A 26,854-nucleotide genomic window follows, 5' to 3' on the forward strand; every position below is an offset into this window, starting at 1 on the left:
ACTCAAAATTATTACATTTTTCGAATTAACACTTTCACTTTCCAAAACTACAATACTTCTTACCAACATGTTTTGTATGCGACATGTATATTTTTCTTATTGGGATGAAGATAAATACGAACTATTTTTAATATAAAGTACAGGTAATTTTACTATAATGAGATTAAATTTAAAATATATTATAATAATCGGAACTTAGTTTTGTACTGTCAAATTTTGTGGCTTTTATTACTGTATTTTTTTACAATTATCATATATACATTATCATTGCGTTGGAAGGTGGAAGAGAACGTATATATGCTAAAATATAAGACTATTATTCTTAAATACAATATAAATAACCAGCTTAAATTGTTTACATAATATAAAATCATTTGGAAATGACGGCCTTCGTGGTTAGGAACACCGCCTTACTTCCGATCGTCACGGGATCCATTCCTCGCACGGTAAAAACCATTGTTTACAAAAAAATGTATGTACTCGTATTTATATCAGTTGTCTAGTACCCATATCACATGCTCTACTTAGCTTGGGACTAGATGATGCTGTGTGATTAGTCCAGATATATTATTATTATTTAATAAGCTCATTTGTTTATATATGCTCATATATTTATTTCCTAAGTTTGTAATTATTTTTAAGGTTTATCATTATCATCCAGCATAGCAAGGAGTCTCTATGATTATACGATTACTTGCATTAAATTATTTGATTACACATACTGGGACAATGTACATGTAAAGTTAAATTAATATAAATTGTAAAAAGCCTTTCAATATAAATTTATAGTATAGATTAAATTTTAAAATGAACATTGAAATTATAAGTAAATTAATAAAAATATAAAACCACAAAAGTCGATAAAAAAGAAAATTTTACAATGAGGTAAGACCTATTTCTAGTAATCATGATTGTTTTAAAAACGTAACGTAAGATATAAAAATATTTTAATAATGTTTCAATAACAGGCTTAATTCAGAATATACATAATTTCTCAATTAATTATATTTCAGCAAGTAGAAAAATATGTCTTTGACAATGAGTCTACATAAGACACTTATGAGAACCATTAAATTGGGTGAAAATCAATTTATGAATTATAATCGACTTTCTATAATTAATGTGTAGCTTTCTGTCGTATAGTATCTAACTAAGACAGATATATAAATTGATTAACAAAATACAAGTATTAATGTCTATGGGTTGGTTATATTAAAATAATTATATACAAGTATGTATATAATTTGGATATTAATGAACAAAATCAATTGGACCCGGGGCGACTTTTTAAATAACAATGGAATATATAAATGGAAATGTCCAACAATGTCTTTAGGAGAAAAATGTAAAAAGCTATTTAATAACCATAATGGATAATTTCATCATTATCTCTTCTCAATTGATTTAAAAATTTAGATTTTATATGAACTACAGTTACAAGCTAATGGCTCGCAATTGAAACTGTGAAATGGTCCATACATAATCGTAAAATTGTTGATTTTAATCTATACATATTATAAAGAAAAACAAGTCTACATGCATCTGTCTCTATGCTCGCGATAATCTCAAGAAAATTGTAACGATATTTTATGTACATTAATTTAAATAGCCCTGCGTAGATGGGCGAGTCGCTCCTTTGATATAAGTGAAAATTGTTAGATACATGATTAAGCCCCATTATTATAGTTCCAGTATAATGTATTTGTATTTCATCATATAAAATGCAATAATAAATCGACGGCTAACTACGTACTAGTTTTTCTCTATACTCTACAGTTACACCTAGCTGTCTAGACCGTGATGTTTGCGCTTGATTCTCGCGTACGGTCCAATCTCTGGGTCCATTACGAAGTCGTATAGTACACTCGACCAACTGTTGTGTTGAGGTAGATTGTCGTAGAACTCTGACGCTATTCGTTTCACCTATAAATACAAAACATATTTTTTTATAATTGTAATGGTAAACAAATTGTCTGCGACAAGATGGAAAGGGGCAATAGAAAGAAAAGAAAAACATTTACTGACAACCATTATTAATGTCTATACATATAAATAAAATTGGAGTGTCTGTTTGTAATATTTAAATAACCGTTTTTTATTTACTACATGCATATGAATATAAATACGGTACATACAACAAAATAACATTTTTTACAATTTCTGTCTGTTCCGGCTAATCTCTAAAACGGCTGGACCGATTTTGACGGGACTTTTTTTAGCAGGTAGCTAATGTAATAAGGAGTAACTTAGACTACTTTTATTTTAGAAAAATAAAGTTAAATTCCACGCGGACGAAATTGCGAGAACACACATACATATGAGAATAAAAGTATGTGTATATATACATATACTAGCAAGAGTCGCTTATATACTATATAAACAACACCACAGATATAACGGCGATTTCCGTGTTACAAACATTTGTATTCATTAGTATGGTTGTTTGTATTGGGCTGGGCGTTTTCCATGTATATTATGCACTAGCTGTGTCCGCATGAAATTTATAACCAATGTCTTATTCTGAAGAATATACTATATTAATATAAAGTTTGATTAAAATCCCTTCAGTAGTTTTTGCGTGAAAGAGTAACAAACATCCATTCACATTTACAAATTTCCGCATTTATAATATTAGTAAGTAAGATCTATTTACAAAAATATATATATAGTATTTAAATTGGTTAAAAAAACTAACCTCGGGTAGCCTTCTACCAGGCACCGCTGGGAAGTCATGATGTTCGTTGTGGTATCCCACGTTGAAAGTTATCCAGTTCAGTGGTCCGTAGTATGAATAGGTCTCGAAGCCTTTACGGAACATATAGTGTTCAGATACGAAGTGCCCTGTAATAATACATGAAGAAATTAATAAAGTCACAGATTTTAATACAAATACCTATGACGTCATGTGTTGTGAGAAATAATACTTATTAAAAATTATGCAAATATTTTCAACTAATAACTAAGAAGCTAAATTGTTTTTAACGAGTATTTCAGCGCGGCTCGTCGATGTAACTAATGACATGACAACTGGTGGACAGTACTTTGTCCACAAACTAAGTATGGCTATTCAGAGATGCTGCCAGTATCTTGGGTACACTGCCATGATGTGCCGGCTTAGATAACAATGTTTGATTTTATTGTGTGAATAGATGGAATTATTTCTGATAGGTTTAAACAAAAAACCAAAGTACAATAAATACTAAATATTATTTATATGTGTATAACAATAAAAAAAAATTAAAACAGATCAAGACTAAGTTTCGTTATCGAGACTGTAAACAAGTCGATTTTCCGTCCAGTTTCGGCTATAATTGCTAAAAAAATAGTTACGGTCGGACACTAGTTGACCCCAAATATAAAATTGCACTGACAATGAGTTCTCATTTTATAGAAGAAGTAATGAACTTACCTGCTACTGGATGCACTCCCATCGCCAACAGAGATCCTAGCACTAGGTATACTAGCACCTTCCAGCCTATAAAGATATAATTCCTGATTAATGATTTTTAAATTTACTTAAAGATGAGATAGAAGTTTTATAAAAAAAATACATAATACGGTACATGGAATCGAATCGATTAATTATTATTATTTTTTTTGTTTCAAGTCCATTTTTGGCGGTGATCAATTATTGCTTTGAAATAACTTTTTTTAAAAAGAATATTTTTGTTACTATTTGGCAGAAAACTATTTAATTATTTAAGCAAAATTTAGTACTATTTTTTATTCAAAACAATATAATTTTATACTATTATACATGTGTTACAATTAACAGACAAAATATATCACAATAATATTTACTAACCCTAGTTTTGTATTTGTTGCCGACTTAAGACCGCAACATTTACGAGTTCGAATCCAGTATCAATATTAATAACAAACAAAATTAATCCTAGAGACGATGCTATCCTAATCCCTTGCTACGAGTACATTTGATTGATAAATCAATCCGATGTGGCAAAGTAGACGATAGTGATTGATTGATTGATTGTATATACCTAATATGTATAATATTAGGTATAGAATAACAAAATTACTTACCGTATAAATTAACTACGATAGCATCGAAAAACAGTTGTATAATTAAGTTGATAACTTCCATAGGGGACGGTGGTTTGGGTCGCACTACCAGAGGGCGCAGTGCGTAGAAGAACGGCTGCAAGAACAGCCACAGCAGTTTCCCGCCCGTTGTGCAGAAGAGCTTTGCTTCTAGAAGGGTCGGGAGGTCGGTGTCTATTACTTCGTCACCTTGATACTGAAAAGGAATGATTTTTTGTAGCACAGAGAGAAAATAAAATTGGGGAACATCTGATGGTAAATTATTACCGTCATTATTCGCAGCACCAGGGGAATTGCAAATGGTTTTTTTTTATATCCAAATTTCTTTCCGACCTTTTAAGGAGGAATATGGTAATTTTAATATTTATTTGGTATAATTGGAATAAGAAACAGGCTAACCGATCTTATGTTAAGTGGTAACCGACTAAAATACTTTCATATCTAGTAATTTCACTATCTTACTCATCTTCCACCTGACACATATCATTCGATGACGTACGAAATGGTACGTGCCTAGTCCAATATCGACAGCTCGGAATTGGTTTTAGCAGTTTATATGTTAGGTTTACAGGTTACTGGTTATATCATATAACTAGCTGTTACTCGCGATTTCGCTCGCCTGGCATTTGCCATTTTTTTTTTCTCAAAAAAAAAAAAATTGCTTAAGTATCTCCTTATAACATTAGCTATATGCGAATGAAAGTCCACCTAAAATCGGTCCAGCCGTTTTAGAGATCTGCAAGAACTAAGAGACAAAGTTTTTTTATTTCGATGTAATATATGTATAATATATGCATGTTAAAGTACTGTATGTACTTTAAAATGCATTTAGTGAAAAGCTGTTAATTTTAAATTACAGTCGCCTAAATTTTATTTATAGTTATCGATATATAAGCGGACTTACCCTGTGATGTTCTAAATGATACTTCTTGAAGCTTATTGATACTGGTATACCAATCGGTAAGTTGGCGAAGAAACCAAACAACCTATTGTGTAATGGCCGACAGTGACCGAAGGCGAGGTTATGCGCTATTTCGTGTATCGCTGAAAAAAATAACAAATAAATAAGAAATTACAAGCGAACAATTTTTAATTGTATCTAAAGTGACAAGTTATGTGCATGCCTCAAGGAAACTTCTAGTATATATATAAAAATTATTATTTATGTAAGATTTTTTTTTGTTTTTTTTTTTTTATTTTTGAATAGCGCAGGCGGGTGCACCATTCCATTATAATCCATTAAAAAACCCTCGGAAATGGCAACGCATGAGTGGTATAGGGGGCGTCACTTGATACTATGATATCTATAATACTGTTCACTTGTAAATAGCAACACAAAGTTGCTATTTACCACCAATTATGCAGTCACGTTTGTCATTCTAATTATATAAAAAAATCATTAATATTTAGTGTAGAAACATGTTATACATAGTTAGCCAGCATTTTGTGATATTACCTAGATCTTATATACACAAGATTGTGTGTCACCAACAATATATAGTGAAAAATTTACTCTTATTATTTAACGCTGTTTGCTTTAACGATAAAGGAAAAGTATTAGATATGACGTAATTGATGTTTTACATAACTTGGCCGAAACTGAAACTGCGTTTTATTTTATAACAATAACACTAGTTTAATGTCGCAACGCTGCCTTAAGTGCGGTGTGAAATACTGCCTGTTACTCGGTGATAATGTAGTTAGTATATCTACATATATGTGATTTTTTTAATCAGACAAATGTTCTTCCATATTACTCATTACAAACAAATGTAAAGGTATGCAATTACATCGTACGTAGTGTGACAGATAATAATATTCCTTAATATAGTTCAAATTTCGTGTTTTAATACTCACTCTTTATAATATTAATAAAAAAAATTATTTTAAAATGTTTTAAATTTAAGACTCTTCCTATTCCTGCCACACAACTTCACGCTTTATTGACCTCCTCTCCCCTTTAAAGTGTTATGTAATTTATCGATGGCCCTTACTGACTGGGTAAGTGTATAAAAAAGGGAAATTGTTGCATACTTTCCCTAACCTCATATCGATAATAAAACAATAATCAGATAATTCGGTATGTTCTATACAGGTGTTTACAGTCAAGAGTATTTGATAAAATCTTATCAAACATGTACAGCGATTAACGGATACATATAGAACAATTAAAAGCAATTTACTACTAGAGTGGCTTGAGATAAGAATAACATCGCTCTCGGATTAAAAAGTTAAAGCGTGCAATTGTCTATGACCTTGTGATTGTGTAAATGTATATTAAGTGGACACGCCTCATATTCACATCTGCTTTTATATACGCATGTCACAAATATTGGCTATATTTTTGCAGAAGACTGCTTGTGCATTCCCGTAACCTTGACAAAAGAAGGGGGTAAAGGTGGTTGTTAGTAATGTGGACTGATGATCTCATTGCTAACAGTGTATGGATGACCTCCACGACAGGATGACCTCCCTGGAAACCCTCGCGGTAAATTCCTGCTGATTTGTCGCAAAGTTCCAACTGACAGGGCCTCATGTTTATCTTACCATCCTCCACTGATGCCCCGCCAGTATATACCGTTAGCGCAGGCGGGTGCAACATTCCATTATTATTTAACATATAAAAAACCCTGACAAAAGGTTAAGAAAAGAACATCTTGAGGGTAGTATTCTAGCCAGTAAGAGCCTGGTAGTACTTGTTTACCTCCCCAGGGGCAAGCGGGACTCCAAGGGGATGTACCCCATGAAAAATCAAGGTATTTTTCCAAATCAATGAAATTGGATATTAACTAAAAATATCAGAAATAAAATTAGCTACAATTGAGTTTCTTGACCATATTTTTCAGCTAACTGTGTATTTCGATCGTAAGGATCATAGAAACTTATTATTAAAAAGTATAAAAAACATTTTTGAATTTAATGAAATAAAAAATATTTCTATTCAATTCTAACCCAATTTTCGCCCCGAAAACGAACGAACGAAATAAAAGCCGAATATTCGGACACTCAACAAATCATTTCATTGTTTAGTGTCCGACCGAACTTTAGTGTTTTTTATTTCAAATTCCAATGTTACCTAACATAAGTGAATGGTTGATAACTCCGCCGAAGCAATAGGCGACAAGCAGCAACATTGGCCAGCTGAGATTTTGCACGATCGGCATCATGACTAATTGTATGATCACCATCCCCGTCACCACCCATTTGAACAGTGGATCGTAACCGAACAACTGCTTTATTTCAGGATATTTTTCTGTAAACAAAAAAAAACATTATTGTACATACATATATTGAAATATGCTTATGACTAAACGATAAATAAATTATGTAACAGCAAAACTATAGTTTTCATTTCACAGTACATCCTTACTAATATTATAAATGCGAAAGTAACTCTGTCTGTCTGTCTGTCTGTCTGTCTGTCTGTCTCTCTCGCTTTCACGCCAAAACTACTGAACCGATTTAAATGAAATTTAGTACGCAGATAGTCTAGACGCCGAGGATGGACATAGGCTACTTTTTAATGCGAAAAAAGGGTTGTAAGGGGTTCAAAATGGAAATACAAGGTTATCTTTATGCGGTTGAATCCTTATTCGTCATATTTTCATTTCACTAGCTAACAACCAATCAACACATCGCGTGCGTTTGCGCCATTCGCCATCTTTTCATTTCACTAGCTAACAACCAATCAACACATCGCGTGTGTTTGCGCCAATAAGGTATCCATCACAGAGAATAAAACCACAGATAACATAATGTAAAACGAAAGATCTTGCCGGAAACATGACGTTGACGTTTAGTGAAAATATTGTTTTTGACACTTTTTTATGATAAAATCATATATCGTGTGTATGTGTTTTTTCTTTAAACCTGAAATTGGCCGATTGCGAGACAAATTTGGCGATTTTTTTTATCAATTTGTTTTACGGCTCTGGATACAAGCCCAGTTTAGCCCAACTTAAAGTTTTACAATATAAATTACAAAAATTAAAGTCAATATCCAATGTTAAATAATAATAAATTTCAAATGTTGTTTCCCTGTTCTGAACAACTTAAAAAAAAACTATTAAGTTTTCTTTTTAAGTTGTTCAGTACAATCACAATTTCTTCAAATTTTATTATTTACATTTTTTAAAGAATGTTGTGGTGTGGCACTATCCGAAATTAAATTATTTACCCAATTTTGTAGGTTATACAGAAATAATGTGTGGGTGTTTATTTAAAAAGCATTAACACAAAATTAATAAAGTATAGGTATTAATAAATATATGGTTGTTGTATCAAAATAGAATCTTCTTATTTTTCACTAAAATAAAAACTAACTGTCTTTTTTATAAAATAAATGACCTTTTCATTATGCCATATATTATGGAACTATTTAAATTATTTAGCTGATTGTAAGAAACAAAATGTTGGTTTGTAGATTAATACTGTAAAATTATTATTTGTACGGAAACGATAAAAATATATTTTTGTGCTGCGACAAAAACTAATATTATAAATGTGAAAGTAACTCTGTCTGTCTGTCTCGCTTTCACGCCAAAACTACTAAACCGATTTGAATGAAATTTGGTATACAGATAGTCTAGACCCTGAGAACGGACATAGGCTACTTTTTAATGCGAAAAAAGGGTTGTAAGGGGTTAAAAGGGGGGATGAAAGATTGTATGGAAGAATCGTCATTTTTGAAGCTAGAAGCTTGAAACTTATTTTTGAGACTGTTGATTAAATATAAATAAAAATGACATTCAATGTTTGTAAAAAATTACCCTTAAGGGGGTAAAATAAAATAGGGGATGCAAGTTTTTATGTAAATTCGTCATTTTTGAAGCTAGAAGCTTAAACTTATTGTTGAGACTGTTGATTAAATATAAATACATATGACATTCATTGTTTGTAAAAAAATTACCCTTAAGGGGGTAAAATAAAATAGGGGATGCAAGTTTTTATGTAAACACGTCATTTTTGAAGCTAGAAGCTTGAATCTTATTGTTGAGACTTTTGATTAAATATAAATACATTGACATTCATTGTTTGTAAAAAAAATACCCTTAAGGGGGTAAAATAAAATAGGGGATGCAAGTTTTTATGTAAAATCGTCATTTTAGAAGCTAGAAACTTGAAACTTATTTTTGAGGCTGTTGATTAAATATAAATACATATGACATTCATTGTTTGTAAAAAAATTACCCTCAAGGGGGTAAAATAAAATAGGGGATGCAAGTTTTTATGTAAACACGTCATTTTTGAAGCTAGAAACTTGAATCTTATTGTTGAGACTGTTGATTAAATATAAATACTTATGACATTCATTGTTTGTAAAAACAAATACCCTTAAGGGGGTAAAATAAAATAGGAGATGCAAGTTTTTATGTAAAATCGTCATTTTTGAAGCTAGAAGCTTGAAACTTATTTTTGAGGCTGTTGATTAAATATAAATAAATATGACATTCATTGTTTGTAAAAAAATTATCCTTAAGGGGGTAAAATAAAGTAGGGGATGATAGTTATTATGTAAATTCGTAATTGTTGAAACTAGAACGATGAAACTATTTTCATTGGTTCTTTTGGGGTAGATTTTTAAAAACCCCACTAATGTTATAACTGTGAAAGTAACTCTGTTTGTCTTTCTGTCAGTCTTACGCTCCAAAACAAAATAAAAATTTAAATGAAATTTGGTACACAGTTAGTTTACACCCGGACAAAGAATATAGGGTACTTTTGAATGTGAAAAAAGGATTGTAAGGGGGTTGCAATGGTAGGTTGTATGGAAGAATCGTCATTTTTTAAAACTAGAAGTTTGAGACTCATTTTTAGGCTGTTGTTTAAATATCAATAAATATGATATTCAATGTTTATAAAATGTTTGTCTTAGGGGGAGGGGGGGTAGTAAAATAAAATAGAGAATGAAAGTTATTGTGGAAATTTGCTGTTTGTGTGGTTGTGGAAGCTAGAACGATTAAACTTTTTTCTTTGTCTTTTTAGGGTTAGTTTATTAAATACCTTACTGATATTATAAATGTGAAAGTAACTTTATCTGTTTGTCTCGCTTACACGCCAAAAATACTGAACCGATTTAAATTGAAATTTGAAACAGACATAGATAGACTAGATCCTGAGAAAGGACATAGGTTACTTTTTAATGTGAAAAAGGGTTGCAAGAGGATTAAAAGGGTAGATCCAAGGTTATATAGATGTATCGTCATATTTAAAGCTAGAAGTTTGAAATTTATTTTTTAGCTTATTGATTAAATATTTATTTTTACTTTTTATCATTTTTGAAGCTAAAACGATGAAGCTTATTTATTTGACTTATATTGTGTTAATTGAGTTAAATATTTTTTCATTATTTACGCGGACGAAGTCGCGGGTACAGCTAGTATGATATATATACTATTATTATAAGAGAGAGAGAGAGAGAGAGCTATTGCCGCCTACTTCATTTTTAGTAATACCCTTTTACCTAAGGTTGTCTAGAAGAGATTGCGTTAGCGATAAGACTGCATTCTGTACCTTCTTCTTTCGTTCACATATTGTTATATTTTTTAATGCATCTAATGTTGCTTTTAATGTTGGTGTAATAAAGCATACAGATAAAAAACATTCTCTTAGAAGAAAAGTGAACCACTGAATCGAATTGAGAAATTCTTTCTTGTTTGAAAGATACATTATTCCAGAGGCCGGGCGAAGCGGGTACAGCATAATAATATAATACCTATAATTATGTCATATAAATACATAAAACTCAGTAGGTATTAGCCTTATTAAAATCACAACTGACGCTAACTGACCTGGCCTAATGCTCATCTTATCATCCAACACGGGTACCCTGCCAGCGGTGAATGATAGCCAGCCAACTATATTGTTATGATAAAAAAAAACTTACAGCATTTATGCAGTGATATTACGATAAATGCGAAAATGTATCTGTTTACGAATATCAGTGCATAAATACAGTAAGTTTTTTTTATCATAACAATATAGTTGGCTGGCTATCATTCACCGCTGGCAGGGTACCCGTGGTGGAATAAAAAAAACTTACAGCATTTATGCAGTGATATTCGTAAACAGATACAGACAGATACATTTTCGCATTTATAATATTAGTATGGCTAGTTCGAAATTAGATCTTTTAACTACTACCTAAACCAAGAAGATGTTTGACTTTAACTGTACCAAAATAGTACGATCAATTCGTCACGTACACTATATTTGATTAGATTTCACAACAGTAAGTTATGGCGTTTTATTTTAGTACTTATAACTATGTTTGTACTTGTTATCGACATTTTAATTATTCGATAATATTATGTCATGTCATAATACATTGACATAATCAATAACTTTGAATCACCAGTGATAATATGCAGGTGTTCAAAGAAATGCCTAGAATTAGAATTCTATACTTTTAAGCAGCACAGCCAAATTCTTTTTTAGGTAAAGCGTAATATTTATAAACCTCAAAATAATCATTGTAAATCCATTATTGAAAGCGGAATATAAAAAGGTCATCAGGGTCGCGAACCTATCGGCATCTAAAAAAGAAACAAAAACTGTAGAACAAGCTACCAGGTCTTTTAAGTAATATATATAGGCACCGTCCTCGCTATTTGATACGGGTGACAGACTGTAATATCACGAGAATCTGATCTATTCAGTGGTATAGTGTGCATGGAGCGGCATAGCATGAACAAACATCACAATTTTTTTTTGTAATTGACATAAATTAAAGTCTTTATGATATGTTACGAAGAATTTTGCTACTTTTTTGACTAATAAATATAAGTAGAGGTAGTGAATTTCTGATTGCTCCAAAGCGATAAAAGACCACACTAAGGCACTGGGCCTGTCCCATGCGCGACATATAAATTTGGTCTAAAAATCGGGACTACTGGCAACATTGCTTTGAAGCCAACAAATTAATCGTTTATGGCGTCCATTTTCCAATAGTCACGGGTTTCAGCTGAATGATGATTGCATGATGTCATCGCTACTCTTAATATTGTAGTTTAAATTTCATATTTCATGAAATTTACTGTGGAGTAATCTAGAGACAAACCACATGTACCTAACTTATAATAATATTCTTTAGAAATATAAATGTCTGTTCGTATGTGTCTAAATTTTCTAAACAATTTAGATGAACCTTAGGCTAGTTATTCTATGTACAGAGGCTTAGGTACCTAAATCATTTATCTAATTGCAATAACACTGTTGATACAATCCATTATTTATCCGATCTATCATTATATAACGCGAACAAAGTCGATGACAAAAGCTAGTGGTAGTTAATTCATCATAACCATAAAAAATGTGTAATTTCTGACACACGAGACTTACTTTATGATATGCGTCACGGTAAACAGTTATGTAGTATTGTTTCTATTGTGACTGTGAGTGATTTATTCCTTTCGTAATTTTTGCCATGTATCTTTCGATGTGGCAATTCCAAGTACGGTTCTAAGGATTACGAAGAATTTCTTTGACGGACTTGGTATTGTAATTGTCCTATATCTACAGTACAAGGTCGGCTTAGTTGGGGACTAAATGACGCCAGATGAATCGTCCAGGGTTGGTGGTGGATTGTGTCTGCACTACGGCCTTGAATCTATAGATCTCTTGAGAGCGTCACTGTGTCTATTATTTAGCACATCAATAACATGCCTATATTCGTAACAGGAAGTTGTGTAGTATGCGGTTCTTCGTTTATCTTCTAAACAAATCATCGATCGAATAGACTTCGTTTCAAAGACGGTTCGAAATCGTTACAACTGTGCCTGTAAATGACTAATGTTTAAGACTTTATCGCACTGAAAGAATTTGGCGTGATTCAGCTGTAGTACTTTTGAATATTTGGTAACATCGTCAATTTGAATGGCAATATTATAAACTAGTTACTCGTTTCGGCTTCACACGGATACATTACAAATCTTTTACATATACATTTATATATACATATAAACCTTGCTCTTGAATCACTCTGTCTATCTATATGATAACTGCATTAAAATCCGTGGCTTAATTTAAATGATATAAGCGAACAGACAACGGAGGTGTTTTGTTTTATACTATGTAAAGATGCAAATACATTAGGCATTAGTGTTTTACTTTGTCCCGACAAAACGGGTTAACGGATCAATCTTATAGGTATATGCAACCTTTTATCTCAAAAAATAATATGAAAATATAGGGAATTAAAGTTTGCAGACGAAACTTCATGTAACAGGTAGCTTTGTATACTTCCTACCTGTTAAGGTTTGCATACTATTATAATTGCTACCTGACCCGGCAAACGTTGTTTTGCCATATACATTAATAAACTTAATTCTGAATTGTGCCACCCTTGATATATAGGGGTCATAAAAATAGTCTACAACCTTATATTATACCTACAAGGTGCGATAACAAACACTGCGACATGTGACGTATTAATAAAATATTAGATTATGTCGCCCGTGAACGTAGAACGTTTTTGTTTATGGTCATGGAGGATCTTTGTGTATGAAAATTACACAATACGAAATTTACGTCACTTATTTCTAAATTGTAGCGGTCAAAGTTCCATATTGCTTCGGATACACCCTTGAACGTAATTATACCTAATAACCCGGCGTTGCTCGGTTGCTCATAACTTTGTGAGTTTGGAATATATTAAAATAACAATATCCTATGTGACTCTGGATAATGTACCTTTTAAAGAGTGGAAAAATTCTCGTATCAATATAATAATAATAATAACAAATTACACGCAAGTTAACTACATTATATATTCTGTATTTCCATGAGCTGACCCGGCAACCGTCGTTTTGTCCTATAAATAGGGCTGCCCTTATTACCTAGGGTTATAAAAAATAGTCTACAACCTATTCTCAGACCTACCAAATATACAAATTGGAGGAAAAGGAGATTGTTAGTAATGTGGACGGAAGACCTCATTGCCAGCAATATACCATATTACATGAGGTTCCCCTGGAAACCTTCGCGATAAATTCCTGGTGTATTTGTCACGATGTGTTAAGTGACATAACGTCATGTTCATCTCATCCTCCACTGGTGCCCCACCAGCGTAAACCGTTAGCACAGGCGGACGCACCATTATATAATCATGTATTAAAAAACATAGAAATTTAATAAAAATCAAGTTAACCCGTTTCGGAGTACTTTGAAACGAGTGTTGATTTATTTTTTATATATTAAATAGATAGACTAGGTGGTCCTGCGGTTTCACCCTCGTTATATTCCAATAAAAAATATAGTGTTGTTCTGATGCATGAGCTATATTACGTATTCTAAAGTTTCATCAAAATCAGTTCAGTTCAGTAGTTTTTGCATGACAGAGTAACAAACATCCATACTCACAAACTTTTGCGTTTATAATATTATTAAGATGTGTATAGTATATGAAATCTAAGCAGACTGAAGAAGTCTTTCCTTATTTCCTACAAGATAGACTTTAGTGTTACGCTGGACTTCTCATACTCGCAACTTCACACTTAACTAGATGGGCAATTACGTATAATTAGGTGTAATTAGAAGATACCCGAGACCGGTCCATGCTAAAAGGCTGTTAAACAATCTTTTAGGCTTCTTAGTGAGTGAGCGTGAACAGTAAGGTTTTTAAATCTGCATTTAAATAGGTATTTAACGCTCATCTTTTACCAAGGCAGATATTGCACAAAGTCGCCTACTTGAGTAACTCTCTCTGACCTATTTCACCAGCTCTTTGTGAGACGTGTGTTGCGGTCAGGACAGCTTGCTGGTCATATAACTAGGACAGACAGAACAGTCGACGTATACAACATATACGAAGACGGACGGAAGGACGACTACGAATTTTATAAATTATATATTTTATCATCAGATAAGATCGTGATTTTATTGGCTGGACCGATATAGACGGGCCTTGTTTTGGCAGGTAGCTACTTAATGTTATATAGAGTAACGACTTTTATTTCAGAAAGAAAAAAAGAAAGTCACGGGAACAGCTACTATGTATATATAATATACATATAAACCTTCTGCTTAAATCACCATATCTATTGCTGAAAACTGTATTAAAATCCGTTAAGTAGTTTAAAAGATCTAAGGGAACAGACAGCAGAAGCAACTTCATTCATATTATGTATAGTAGATAAATCATTTAATCAATTTGTTTAATAAATTGATAGATTAATGATATTTATCAGTAATATATTGCACAAACAATATAAAATAATTGGATTCTAAGATAACGCTGATAAGATGACTATTCTCAACACACTTCAAAAAGATAGACATTCTTTATTAATAGCCAATTTATTATAAGAAAACCAGTTTAGCACATGCAGAATAAGCATGAGCATTGGATGGGTACTAACTCCCATTACTAAAAATCACAATCCTGATTTGAAAATGTTTAGAAAGTTTAAATATTAAATATAAGTTTACTTTTACAATCTCTTTGATTTCACAAAATTTGTGGAGAAACATAAGACACTGAATTTGCATAGGGTATGTAGAGAAAGGGAAGATGGGGCAGAGGATGGGCATCTGCATGATAGACTGATGGCATTTGAAATGCTGTCATGTAAAATATAAACACAGCAGTCCACTTGGCACAAAATAGAGATGCCTGACGAGTGTAGGCTGGAAGATGTAATCTCTACCTTGAGGAATCAACTAAGATGAATCTTGAAGAAAACTGGAAAGCAGTAGGTTATAAAAAAAACAGATATAATGAAACTATTGCTTCTCTGATAAAATGGCAGCAATATAAATATTTACATAATTGAGAACATTGACACATTTTCATGGAATTTGGTTAGGTACTTATATTACAGCTACTTACTCTTAAATAATACTTACAGTAGTGTAGATAACAATACTACTGTACTGGGCACTTAACAGCATGGATAACAGATTAACAATGCTACAACATTCATTGATAAATTATTTATATGAAACATTTATAGAAATAATAGTACATTGTTAGAAATGAGGTCACTAGTACTTAATACTAATAATCACATCCTCCATATCAATATTTCTAACATAAGGAAGGACTATACATAGTAACATTGCAGCAGTAGTATTCACAATTGGTAGGAATTTTACAAAAAATATCTAACTGAATTAAAATGAAATTGCTTAAATGATAAGGATTCTGTAGATTATATCAAATTACATTTGACTCTATTATTTTAGAATTAATAAATAAAGAGCATAGTCAGATAAGTATATTTATTTATTTCAATATTTTTTACTTCCTCTATGCTCCACTATCATCTATGCCAGTAGTTACATGGCATTTGACTACTTCTACCATCAACATTATTATTTAACTTAGCAGTAGTCAATATTTTTAATAGTTTTTAAGAAAACAAAAATACAATAAACCTAAAAGAACTTATGAAAGTTGTTAAGTTTCTCAACATTATTAAGTATGGGATTACATTTTTGTAGTTAAAGTGTTACTCCTAAAGGAGTTTTAATCTCTTTTAATTTTCTGAACACTCAAAATATATGTTTATTTTACTAAATAGAAATACAAATACTAAAAAGGTGATTCTTACTTTTTTATATAACTATTTATACTTAAGTAAATAATAAAATAATAGCAACAATCACTTGAGTATGTCTGTGGACTTTCAATGGGTTTGTGAGTACTTACTCAATTAATTTTATATATTAAGGACATTATTAACTAAAGAATAAAATAATAAAAGACTATTGCAGCACAAACAAGCATATGTTACATCGATTTGCCGGGTTTTTAACCACAGTTTACATATTCAATACAGTTGACTACAAACTATTAATAGAATTTACATAATGACGTAACAAATTATGTATAAATACCTAGGATGATCTTCCGGCGGCTCGCATGCGGTTCCTCTGTGTATACCCACTCAAAATCATTTCTAGACACTTTTGCACCCATTGTAAGCACTTAAATTATTAATACATTACACAAAAAGTAAACTGAAAAAATGTGAAAGTAGTAAAATAACAGATGAAACGAATATCTATATAAAACAATTGTAACAAAATTTTGACAACACAATTTTTACGAAACTAGGAGGGAGTTTAACTTATATGAGGCAGGACTGTACCGCGATACACGATTATAGTAGCTGGTATCGAGAAATTAATTAACTAAATGGCCGGTGAACTAAGAAATATATATTTACTATTCTGTCTAATCTGAGCACTGGGAGCGTGTACCAAAAGAGCGAAAAATAAAAATTACAACAGTAAACACAACAATGTGTTATAATAATAACGTTATTATTAGCAGGTTAGTAATTTAGCATAACAATACTAACGATAAAAAAGTGTACTGATTGATCACTGGACACTGGTGCGATTTTGATTAGGTAGGTTAGATTAATAAATGAAATGATACAGAAAATCATATGTATTAGTGATTGACAGATTGATGCATTGACGGCGATGACAGTTTTTTACTGTGTAATTTTACGCCCCTGGGAACAGCAATGGCTAGAAAACAGAGTGACTAGAAAAAAATTTAGGGAATATGCTAAATACTATTTTAGCATATCTCCTAAAATTTTATCTAGTCACACTGTTTTCTTGCCACTAAATATAACTAATAACAACTGTCATTCGGAATCGAATTCCATTATTTTCATATTATTGTAAATATATATTCTATGCAGGTACATATCTTAAATCCATCGTGTGTTATTATTTATGCTATATATATTTATTATTTCTGCGTTACGTTTAGCCCATAAATATACTGTGGCATATTTTCGAAAAGTATAGTAATGGCCATATCAAGTGTCCTAACATTTTTCTTCGTCTATTTTCTGTTGTGTTCAATATCTGCCTTTTTTATTTTACCCTGTGTAGTACTTCTTCGTTTCTTACTTTATCCTTCCAGCTAATTCTTTCCATCCTCCTCCAACACCACATTTCAAAAGCCTCCAGTTTGTCTCTTTCCTTTTGATTTAATTTCCACGTCTCACATGCATACAACGCTATACTCCAGATATAGGTTTTAATAAATCGTTTCCGTGAGGTCTTTGATATTTTAGCGTGTAAAAGGTATTTTTTGTTGTTAAATGCTTTTTTTGCCATGGCTATTCTTGTTGTAATATCTGTGGTACATCTGGAGTAGCTGGTGAAAATAGAAGGAAAGAGGGGGAGGGGAAGACCAAAGAATAGCTACATTAAACAAATTGAGGACAAAATGGGAGTCGTGTCGTATCAAGAATTAAAGAACATGATGGAAGATCGCGGAAAGTGGCAAGAGCTCCACCGATAAGAGCGTAGCTCTTAAATTATGAATGAATGAATAGTAATGGCAAGAAAACCAAGTGACTACAAAAATTTTTAGGGGATATGCTAAATACTGTTGTAGCATATCTCTTATATTAATAACATGAAAATAATGGAATTCGATTCCGAATGACAGTTGTTATATTTAGTTATTTTCAGCCCAGCATTAGCATGCTAATTGCCTGGACGGCAATGGTGTTGCCGCGCGATGTAACTAAATGCGCCACATTCATTTACTAACTATGGACCATCAATTGTTGGAGCGATTTACTTATATTTTGGTTATTAATTAAACATATGTGGAACAAATTAAAACACGTTTTATTACTTTTCACCATTGAGCATTAAGATACAGCGAAAAAAGTAGTGTCAGATATATGTACCTACAGAGTAGTCTTACAATTTATAGCAATATAGAGTTGTCGATTTTCACTACCACAGACGAAGGTACTTAATTAATCTTGTAATAATATGAGTAAATTGTTCCGACAGGATGTCTTTCTAAATTTTTTTTCCATTTTCCAACTCTACTAAACAACACGATATAAATATTATATCGTATTGTTTAGTAGCAGCTGGAAACTATAGCCGTTAATATTATTATTAGGATCATACGTATATTTTCGGATTGTCTTGTGTGTATGTTCGCATATTTTGAAACAAATACATAATACAATGTCATTAACTTGTATCTTGTAGTTTAAGTAATATTCACGTACAATTAACTTATTCATATCACATGTCTTTTGTAACTGAAAGTTAATAAACGTACGTCTATTTATTTATTTTACCGTATTAAATCTCCCAAAAGAAGTTTTCGATCTAAGCGAAAAACGAACGGCAAAAAGTTAGTACAACACATGTCACTGTCAGAATGAAATGTCAAAAATAGTAGACATTCGTTCAGCCAATCACAGCACATTTAAAAAATATAATACTCTTTCCAAATTTTGTTTCCAGTCATGGCGGTCGGTAAAAATAAAGGCCTTTCGAAGGGCGGTAAAAAAGGTGTGAAAAAGAAGATGTAAGTTAGAAATAAAACCAAAATATTATAGTTAATTTGTTATACTATTTGATAACTATCACAGTTAAATCATGATTATGGTGATTGTGTTAATATTTATAGATACAAGTTCTGTCTCGTGTCGTTTTACCGAGTCCCCAAAATAATGATTGTTTTCCTAAGTTATTAATCCGTTGCAAGTTGTTATATATTAATAATAATGTTATTAAAATTTTCTTCTTTCTATATAAATACTAAAAGCAAATTATTTATTTGAAAAAATGTCGGCTTGTTATAATGAGGTTATCTATTATTCATTTTTCTTTTGTTTTCAGCGTTGATCCCTTCACACGCAAGGACTGGTATGATGTTAAGGCACCGTCAATGTTCACCAAGAGACAAGTGGGCACAACCCTTGTCAACCGTACCCAAGTGAGTACATAACCTGCAATATAAAAATCAAATTTAGTTCAAAGAAAATTAAAGTCAGTAGGTATTTTTAAAAAACTAAGTAATATATATTGTGTATTTTGGTTTGTTTTGTCATGCTCACGTTAACTATTCAGTAAAAATCATGGTATTTGCCCATTGGTCACAGATTTAAGGTAACTGCAGTTTAATGTCCTTAGGTTTGATTAAATAATTACCTTGCACATTTGCTTTTAAACAGATATACTACCACAATTTATACAATATTTTTGTTGTAGTCTAATTTTAGTGCATTTTTCATGTCAACGTATTTTTATGGTTCTTGAGGCTCTGATAATATGACCACATGGTGTAATTTAGCCATTTTATAAAACATTTTTGCTAAGGATAAGACATTTATGGAGCACATAATTTTGGAATATACAATGCAGAATAAAGAATAAAAAAGGTTATAATTATGGAAAGGTATAGATGTGTAACTAAGTAACATTATTTACTTTGCCAGCTTTTTATTACAAAAGTGAGAATTATGGCAATTATATTTCTCAATGATGACACACCTAGCTCGCAATGACACAGAACTGATGAAAACATTTGTTCCCTTTTGATTTACTGCTGAATAAACACAGTATTCAACTTACTACTAATTATTTGTCATAAACAGTATGCTTAATACCTGTTGAAATTCACAGGGTACAAAAATCGCGTCAGAAGGACTGAAAGGCCGCGTGTTTGAAGTCTCGCTGGCCGACCTTCAAGCTGACACTGATGCTGAAAGGTTTGTATCAATTATTGACTGCATTTTAGTCATTGGGTGATTGTTAGTAAAGTGGCCTGTTCACTTCATTGCAAGCATTGTCCCATATCAGATCAACCTCAAGTTCATCTCATCATCCTCTACTGGTGCTCTGCCAGAATATTGCTGATTGCATCCTGCTTGACTGCGATTGCATCCCTGATGCATTGCAATATCCTTCATTATTAAAAATGTATATTTATTAACTAAAAAAATAGCATCTTTATAATATTTAAGTTGGTTTAAATAGCAATAGTTCTATATAGTATCTTAAAAAGATTAATCATGTTAATTTCAACAAGCATAGTTATTAATTATAATTTGCAGTCCAGCTATATGAAGGTATACTTTATGGTCTTTGTATCGTTTCAAACTGCAAATAACATAAGCTGTCACATAAAGTACCTTTCTACACCAACCTGTAGTTAGACTTTTATGTCATTGCAACATTTATATAAAATTTAAATTTATTACATTTAATATCTATTTTTGTCACTGAAACTACCACACAAATCTCATAAATTAAATGTTTTAAAATATACACTTGAAAGTCAAGACTTGCGTCTAGTATTATACTAGAGCAAAACAAATAATTTTGTTTTGTAGCCTTGTTTACATAAAATTATACTTCGTTTACATAAAGTTTCCAAAGTTATATTCAAAACAGCCAACATATTTTTAGACTACAATTCAAAACCACTTTAAAAGTTAATATACATTACAACTTTAAAACTTTTATATCAGATCGTTCCGCAAGTTCCGCCTGATTGCTGAGGATGTGCAGGGTCGCAATGTTCTCTGCAACTTCCATGGCATGGACCTCACTACTGACAAGCTCAGGTAAGCTTACAATTAAACAGTGTTAGCAATTCAATACTGAATTTCATTGGATTGATTGATCTTATCTATTCATTTTTCATCATTATAAGAAAACTGTCTCATATTGTTGGATATAAAATAAAATTAAGTATGATTACTTTGAGAATGCAAACTCACTAGACACTCAACATCAATTGATTTTTAATTCTTTTTCAACTTCAACCTTCTTCAGCCATTTTGACAGGTTGTGTAAATGTACAACTTGCAGCCCAGCTATATGTAGACTACAACTGGTCTTCATATCGTTTCAAGCTGCAGATAGTAAATGTTGTCACATGATGTAGTGCCTTTATGCTTGTGTATATAGGTCTTTCATGTCATTACTACAATGAATACATGGATTATAACAAGAACTTAGTGTGATTTCTTAAATCTTCTACATATTACCTTTTAATTCAATGATATTGAAGTAGTGGTGGTGGCCACCCTATATAACTGCCTAGATTCCTTCTTGTGTTGACAAATCGTCATGAAGAATAATATTAACAATAACCATTTGTAATTTGCTTTCACAGGAAGCAATCTGAGGTACTTCCCGCCTGAATCTTTAAAAGGTTACATTTATAATTGTAGCCTGGGTAGGGAACAATGAGAATCGAAATTACGACATTATAACTCCTTTCGCGTGTTTGTAGTGCCAATTCGTGCATGCATTCGCCCTAATTTATTGTCTGGTGAAGCTGCAAAAGCATGACCCAACTTTTAAAGTTGTGTGACAACAACCACTAGATTGTGAGCTTCGATCTATCTATTCATCTGATATCTTTGTACTCAGGTGGATGGTTAAGAAATGGCAAACCCTTGTCGAGGCCAATATTGATGTGAAGACCACCGACGGATACCTCCTCCGTGTCTTCTGCATCGGCTTTACCAACAAGGATACTCTCAGTCAGCGAAAGACATGCTACGCTCAGCACACCCAGGTATTTTAATTTCCACATTAAATTGATTAATCATTTATAAATTGAAACCTATGGTGATATGTATAAGGAGATTTTTATATAACTATTTTTTAAATCGGAAGGTTTTCAGTATCTATGTATATGTGTATATAATATATTATAATTGTCTATGTTTTTATTGCAAACAAATTGAACATGCTTTATGTAGTTTGTTTGCAATTAAAATTGATGAGTATCAATCATTTTATATGTTCAGTATGAACCAATAAATGGCCACTAATTTTTTTTACGCATTTAGCTTACGAAATATAGGCTTTTTGATGTTGGTACTAATTTTGTTAATAATTACAGCAAATATGTAATGAAATAGATATATTTTTTTATTATAATTCAATTGAGAATGGCTCAAAAGCTGCAGTTGGAAATGTCGTAGACAAAGCTAAACTTGTCTATGGTTGTCTATTGTAATCTGCATACAGTATCGTGGCATCAACACGAACGCGGCTCGCGGGGGTCCGCCGGCTTTTTGTGAGGCTGCTACACACTCCATGATTATACTATACACAAGTATAGAAAAGTTCCTTTCTCTAAGTAGTTTTATAGCAGCTGTTCAAAGACAAAGCGAGTTATAAGGATATCTAATTTTTTATAACCTACGAACCTAGCATTGCAAATAGGTATATTTTTTAAAATTGATGTAGGTATGTAAGATTTTCTGAGTTTGTATTCACTATAATTTTAACATTAATGTTATTGTAGTTTGGAAATAGTGATATTTAATATTATCAGTTGATGAATTAGTAATTAAAAATTCTTAAGTCTCTCATCATTAATTGTGATTAAAAGTATCTCCATCAGATGGCACACTCCATTAGTTTGTAATTTATTTAACGAGATTGTAACTGTGGATAATTTCTGACCGAATAAATACAATATAAAATAAGTTTTTTGGAGTGTTTACATTATTATATTTTATTACAGGTACGTGCTATCAGAAAGAAGATGTGTGAAATCATTACCCGCGACGTCACCAGCTCTGAACTGCGGGAAGTTGTCAACAAGCTTATCCCTGACTCCATTGCTAAGGATATCGAAAAGGCTTGCCACGGAATTTACCCACTCAGGGATGTTTGCATCCGAAAAGTTAGTAATCATGTTATCTTAGTTATATAATTCATAGGATTTAGTGTTAATTAAATGGAATCACGTCTAGAATCTATTTTCATGTATTTCATGTAGTTACAATGCAGACAATGTTATAGATTAGAATGAGGAATAATATTAAAAAACTTCATATAAATTGTTTTAAATTAATATAATATATTAAAAGTTGTACAAATGATGATACACCTAGCTCGCAATGACTACACACATGATGAACACTTTGTTCCCTTTTGATTTACTACTGACATCTTTCTTCTTCTTTTATCTTTATTCAAAAACCATCTTTACGTCTACTGAACTGAGTCTATATTTCAGGTGAAAGTACTGAAGAGGCCACGTTTCGAAATCGCTAAGCTTATGGAGTTGCACGGTGAAGGCGGCAGCGGTAAACGCGGGGAGGTCGGCGATAAGTCTGAACGCCCCGAGGGTTACGAGCCTCCTGTACAAGAAAGCGTTTAAGTTTATAATATAATATGTGGAAAACTGTTTTTGTTTTATTTTCACACCATGCTCGATTGACACGCACACCTTACAAAAGTGCATTAGTAGTACCATGAATGGAAATGGAATCACGATATGGCAGTTGAGTTTAAATAATTACCAGATGCGAGTATGCTATCAAATTCTGTGGCCAATATTTTGCTGGAAATCTGCTAGACAACATGACTGAATTCATTTGTATAACAATATAACGTTCTTGGTTTTTTTTAAAGCAACTGATAAAAATTGGTATGTATACTATTGATGATATTGATATTACATTCCACTTCGCAACTATATTAAAATTATAAAAAGATTCGTTCCTTGCATCGAATAGGCTACGAAACTACGCAATTTAAAAAACAATCTCACCTTTTGAATCCTACATGCTTATCCCTAATACGTTAGTGATGCATAAGAAAACTTGTGAAAAATCAAAATACTCTATGGTAGAAGAGCGTATAAACATCTATAAAAATAGATGTTTATACCATACTATAGTCTAATTATTAGTTACGAGTATGTCACAATGACTACTCATTTATGTTTTTTCTATATTTTTTTTAGTAATCTGCGACGTATGGGCGTGTGTTAATATTTATAATTTTGGAAAAGTTTGATAAATACCCGTGCAAAACCGGACAGGTGATGCATTAACAGTTTTCTGTTTTTCTGTTAAGTGATGCAACATATTCCTTGTGAACACGTTTGCTCGGTATACTATTGGTAAAATATTGTCATAGTCTTTCATGCAAAACTTATTGAACGGATTTGAATGAAAATGTTTACACATCGTTAGTATTCCAGTTTTTTTTAGATAAGCTTTGTTAAGTCTAGCTGTATTTCAGCTGCCATGCAGTTTGCGTTGCTGGTTTCGTTGTATGGTGAAATTACATTCAACATAAGTGGCATGACATCTTAATCGTCATAGGATTTGGAATAACACTGCATGAATGGTATAACGAGTGTCATATGATAACGTCATGCGTAGTGCTGTTCATGTAAATAGACGATAGGCGAAATGTTTGGCATTCCAATTACATAAAAAACTATATTTTAAACCAAGTTACTATGTGTCTAAGTAGTGCTTATATAATATCCTTTATAGTGTTGATTTTGTAGAATGCGATTAGACATTTATAAAGTTTAGGGAACATACAATTAATGTACGATTTACAACAAAGAAGTTTATTAAATGTTATTTATTAACAGTTTTCTAATTAATTAAATTGCTCTGTGGTTGTATGGATTTCTATAATCAAACAACCAACCATGTTGATTGACAATCAAATTAAATCTTGTTAACATTTATTATTTTATTATTTATTAAAAAAGTGACAACAATTAAGAAAATAAAAGGCAATGGATAAACTTAGACGTATACTTAATTTATAATTTACAAAACTGCAAAAATGTAAATAATGAACACAAAATGTCACAAATTATGCTTACAACTTATTTATAAGGGGATATTTACTTCATTGTAAAATTTCATTGATACCTCGATATTTTTATTTCTGTAATATCACCAATTTTCCACCTATCCGTATTCCGAATCTTAACTATACTTAACATGATTTACTTACATTATTTCTTAATTTATAAAAACAAATTTATTTGGCTCTTAACTTATGCACAATATTTTAAGTAGGCATATCGGTAATTAAGAATTCAGAAATTAGAAAATATATATAATAAATAACAATATTTGTTAGCTACTTGTATTTATGGATTTATTACCTAAAAATATTATCTGGCACCTAACATTGGCATAATGATTCTTTATTAGTTATATAGAGCTTTACTATGTAAACAAAATACTTAACTTAAATAATCTTCTAAGTCAAAATAAATCATAAATAATTCATTTACATTTTTCTGTAAACACATTCTGTTGAAATTGCCTAAAATCTTTCTCTTGCATCATCTTCAAGTGAAAATTTCTGAAAGTGGTTTCTTATTTTCACATAATAATAGGAACCTATTTGAAATTTTGAGTCTAGTAGATACTATGCCTTTTCAGTTGTGAGTTGATAGATCAATTAAGTCCTTTTATTGACGGTAACAGTATACATTAAAATGTTTTAGTAGTATATGAATAGTAGTTTTAGTACTTACATATATAGGAATGTTAAATAGATTTGATGGTAAGTAGGTACATAGGGACCTATATATTTTAAAATAATAGAATTTTACTTTGTATATCTGTATTACTAAATGTTCCTTGTCTATATCAAAAGTTAATGGCGCATATGGAAGAGTCAAATATGTTTAGTAATATGGGAATAATAATATATATATAGTATAGTTATCAGAATCATATGAACGTGACAATTTTAATAGACATTACATAAATGAGGAAAAATTATATAAATTCGTACAAATTTGTATAAAAACTAATTAGGTACCTACTAAACTAATTTAATTTGAATAATTTAATCATGTATGAAGTTATCTTGACGATTTTGTATGCAATTGAAGTGTAGATTGCAGCGTATGATAAAGAAAAAAGCAAAGAGAAAAACGATATCCTTCAACGACGGTGTTGCCATTTATATACTTTCCCCCATAGATTAACGACTACAAATAATTAATCTAAAAACGTTTGCATTAGTTTTTAAACTGGTAAAAAATATCGACCAATCACAGCTATTTTTCACACGCCACTCTGTGCAGAGACCAATCATGCATCCGCTAATTGCCAATCGGCTAATCACAGCTAAATTGGATTACTTCTCCATGTAAACAGTGTTAAATGGGCTACACGAAACACCAATATCACGGCTAATATCGAAACTGTGGTGAGTAGCATCTCCTAGATCGCCACATGTGCCCTCTGAGCCGATTTAAAGCACACCA

General features: G+C 31.6%; 2 protein-coding genes across 2 annotated transcripts; one reads left to right on the top strand and one right to left on the bottom strand.

Annotated features, from left to right (window-relative positions):
* Positions 1–1,252: 1,252 nt before the first annotated feature.
* LOC131850610 (sphingolipid delta(4)-desaturase DES1) lies at positions 1,253–16,994 on the bottom strand. The gene is made up of 7 exons (XM_059200908.1): positions 16,897–16,994; positions 7,136–7,312; positions 4,964–5,103; positions 4,042–4,255; positions 3,410–3,475; positions 2,696–2,841; positions 1,253–1,923 (listed from the first exon to the last, which is right to left on the bottom strand). The coding sequence occupies exons 1-7, from the start codon at positions 16,976–16,978 to the stop codon at positions 1,783–1,785; spliced, it is 966 nt and encodes a 321-aa protein (XP_059056891.1). The 5' UTR covers positions 16,979–16,994; the 3' UTR covers positions 1,253–1,782.
* A 2,260-nt stretch (positions 16,995–19,254) lies between these two features.
* Positions 19,255–24,001, top strand: LOC131851017 (small ribosomal subunit protein eS1). The gene is made up of 7 exons (XM_059201443.1): positions 19,255–19,366; positions 19,681–19,777; positions 20,467–20,552; positions 21,315–21,410; positions 22,225–22,372; positions 23,333–23,494; positions 23,831–24,001. Exons 1-7 carry the CDS (start codon positions 19,305–19,307, stop codon positions 23,972–23,974), a joined length of 795 nt encoding a protein of 264 aa, XP_059057426.1. The 5' UTR covers positions 19,255–19,304; the 3' UTR covers positions 23,975–24,001.
* Positions 24,002–26,854: the final 2,853 nt, after the last annotated feature.

The sequence above is a fragment of the Achroia grisella genome, unplaced genomic scaffold (genome assembly GCF_030625045.1).
Source record: "Achroia grisella isolate CSIRO2021 unplaced genomic scaffold, CSIRO_AGI_Agris_v1 utg114, whole genome shotgun sequence".
Taxonomy (NCBI): Eukaryota; Metazoa; Arthropoda; class Insecta; order Lepidoptera; family Pyralidae; genus Achroia; species Achroia grisella.

Excerpts from the sequence above, each read along its gene's own strand:
- LOC131851017 (XM_059201443.1), top strand. The coding sequence starts at position 19,305 with ATGGCGGTCGGTAAAAATAAAGGCCTTTCGAAGGGCGGTAAAAAAGGT. Across the intron at positions 21,411-22,224 it reads CTCACTACTGACAAGCTCAG|GTGGATGGTTAAGAAATGGC; the intron begins GTAAGCTTACAA and ends CTTTGTACTCAG. Across the intron at positions 23,495-23,830 it reads GGGATGTTTGCATCCGAAAA|GTGAAAGTACTGAAGAGGCC; the intron begins GTTAGTAATCAT and ends TCTATATTTCAG.
- LOC131850610 (XM_059200908.1), bottom strand. The coding sequence starts at position 16,978 with ATGGGTGCAAAAGTGTCTAGAAATGATTTTGAGTGGGTATACACAGAG. Across the intron at positions 2,842-3,409 it reads GGGAGTGCATCCAGTAGCAG|GGCACTTCGTATCTGAACAC; the intron begins GTAAGTTCATTA and ends GTATTATTACAG. Across the intron at positions 1,924-2,695 it reads CTGGTAGAAGGCTACCCGAG|GTGAAACGAATAGCGTCAGA; the intron begins GTTAGTTTTTTT and ends TTGTATTTATAG.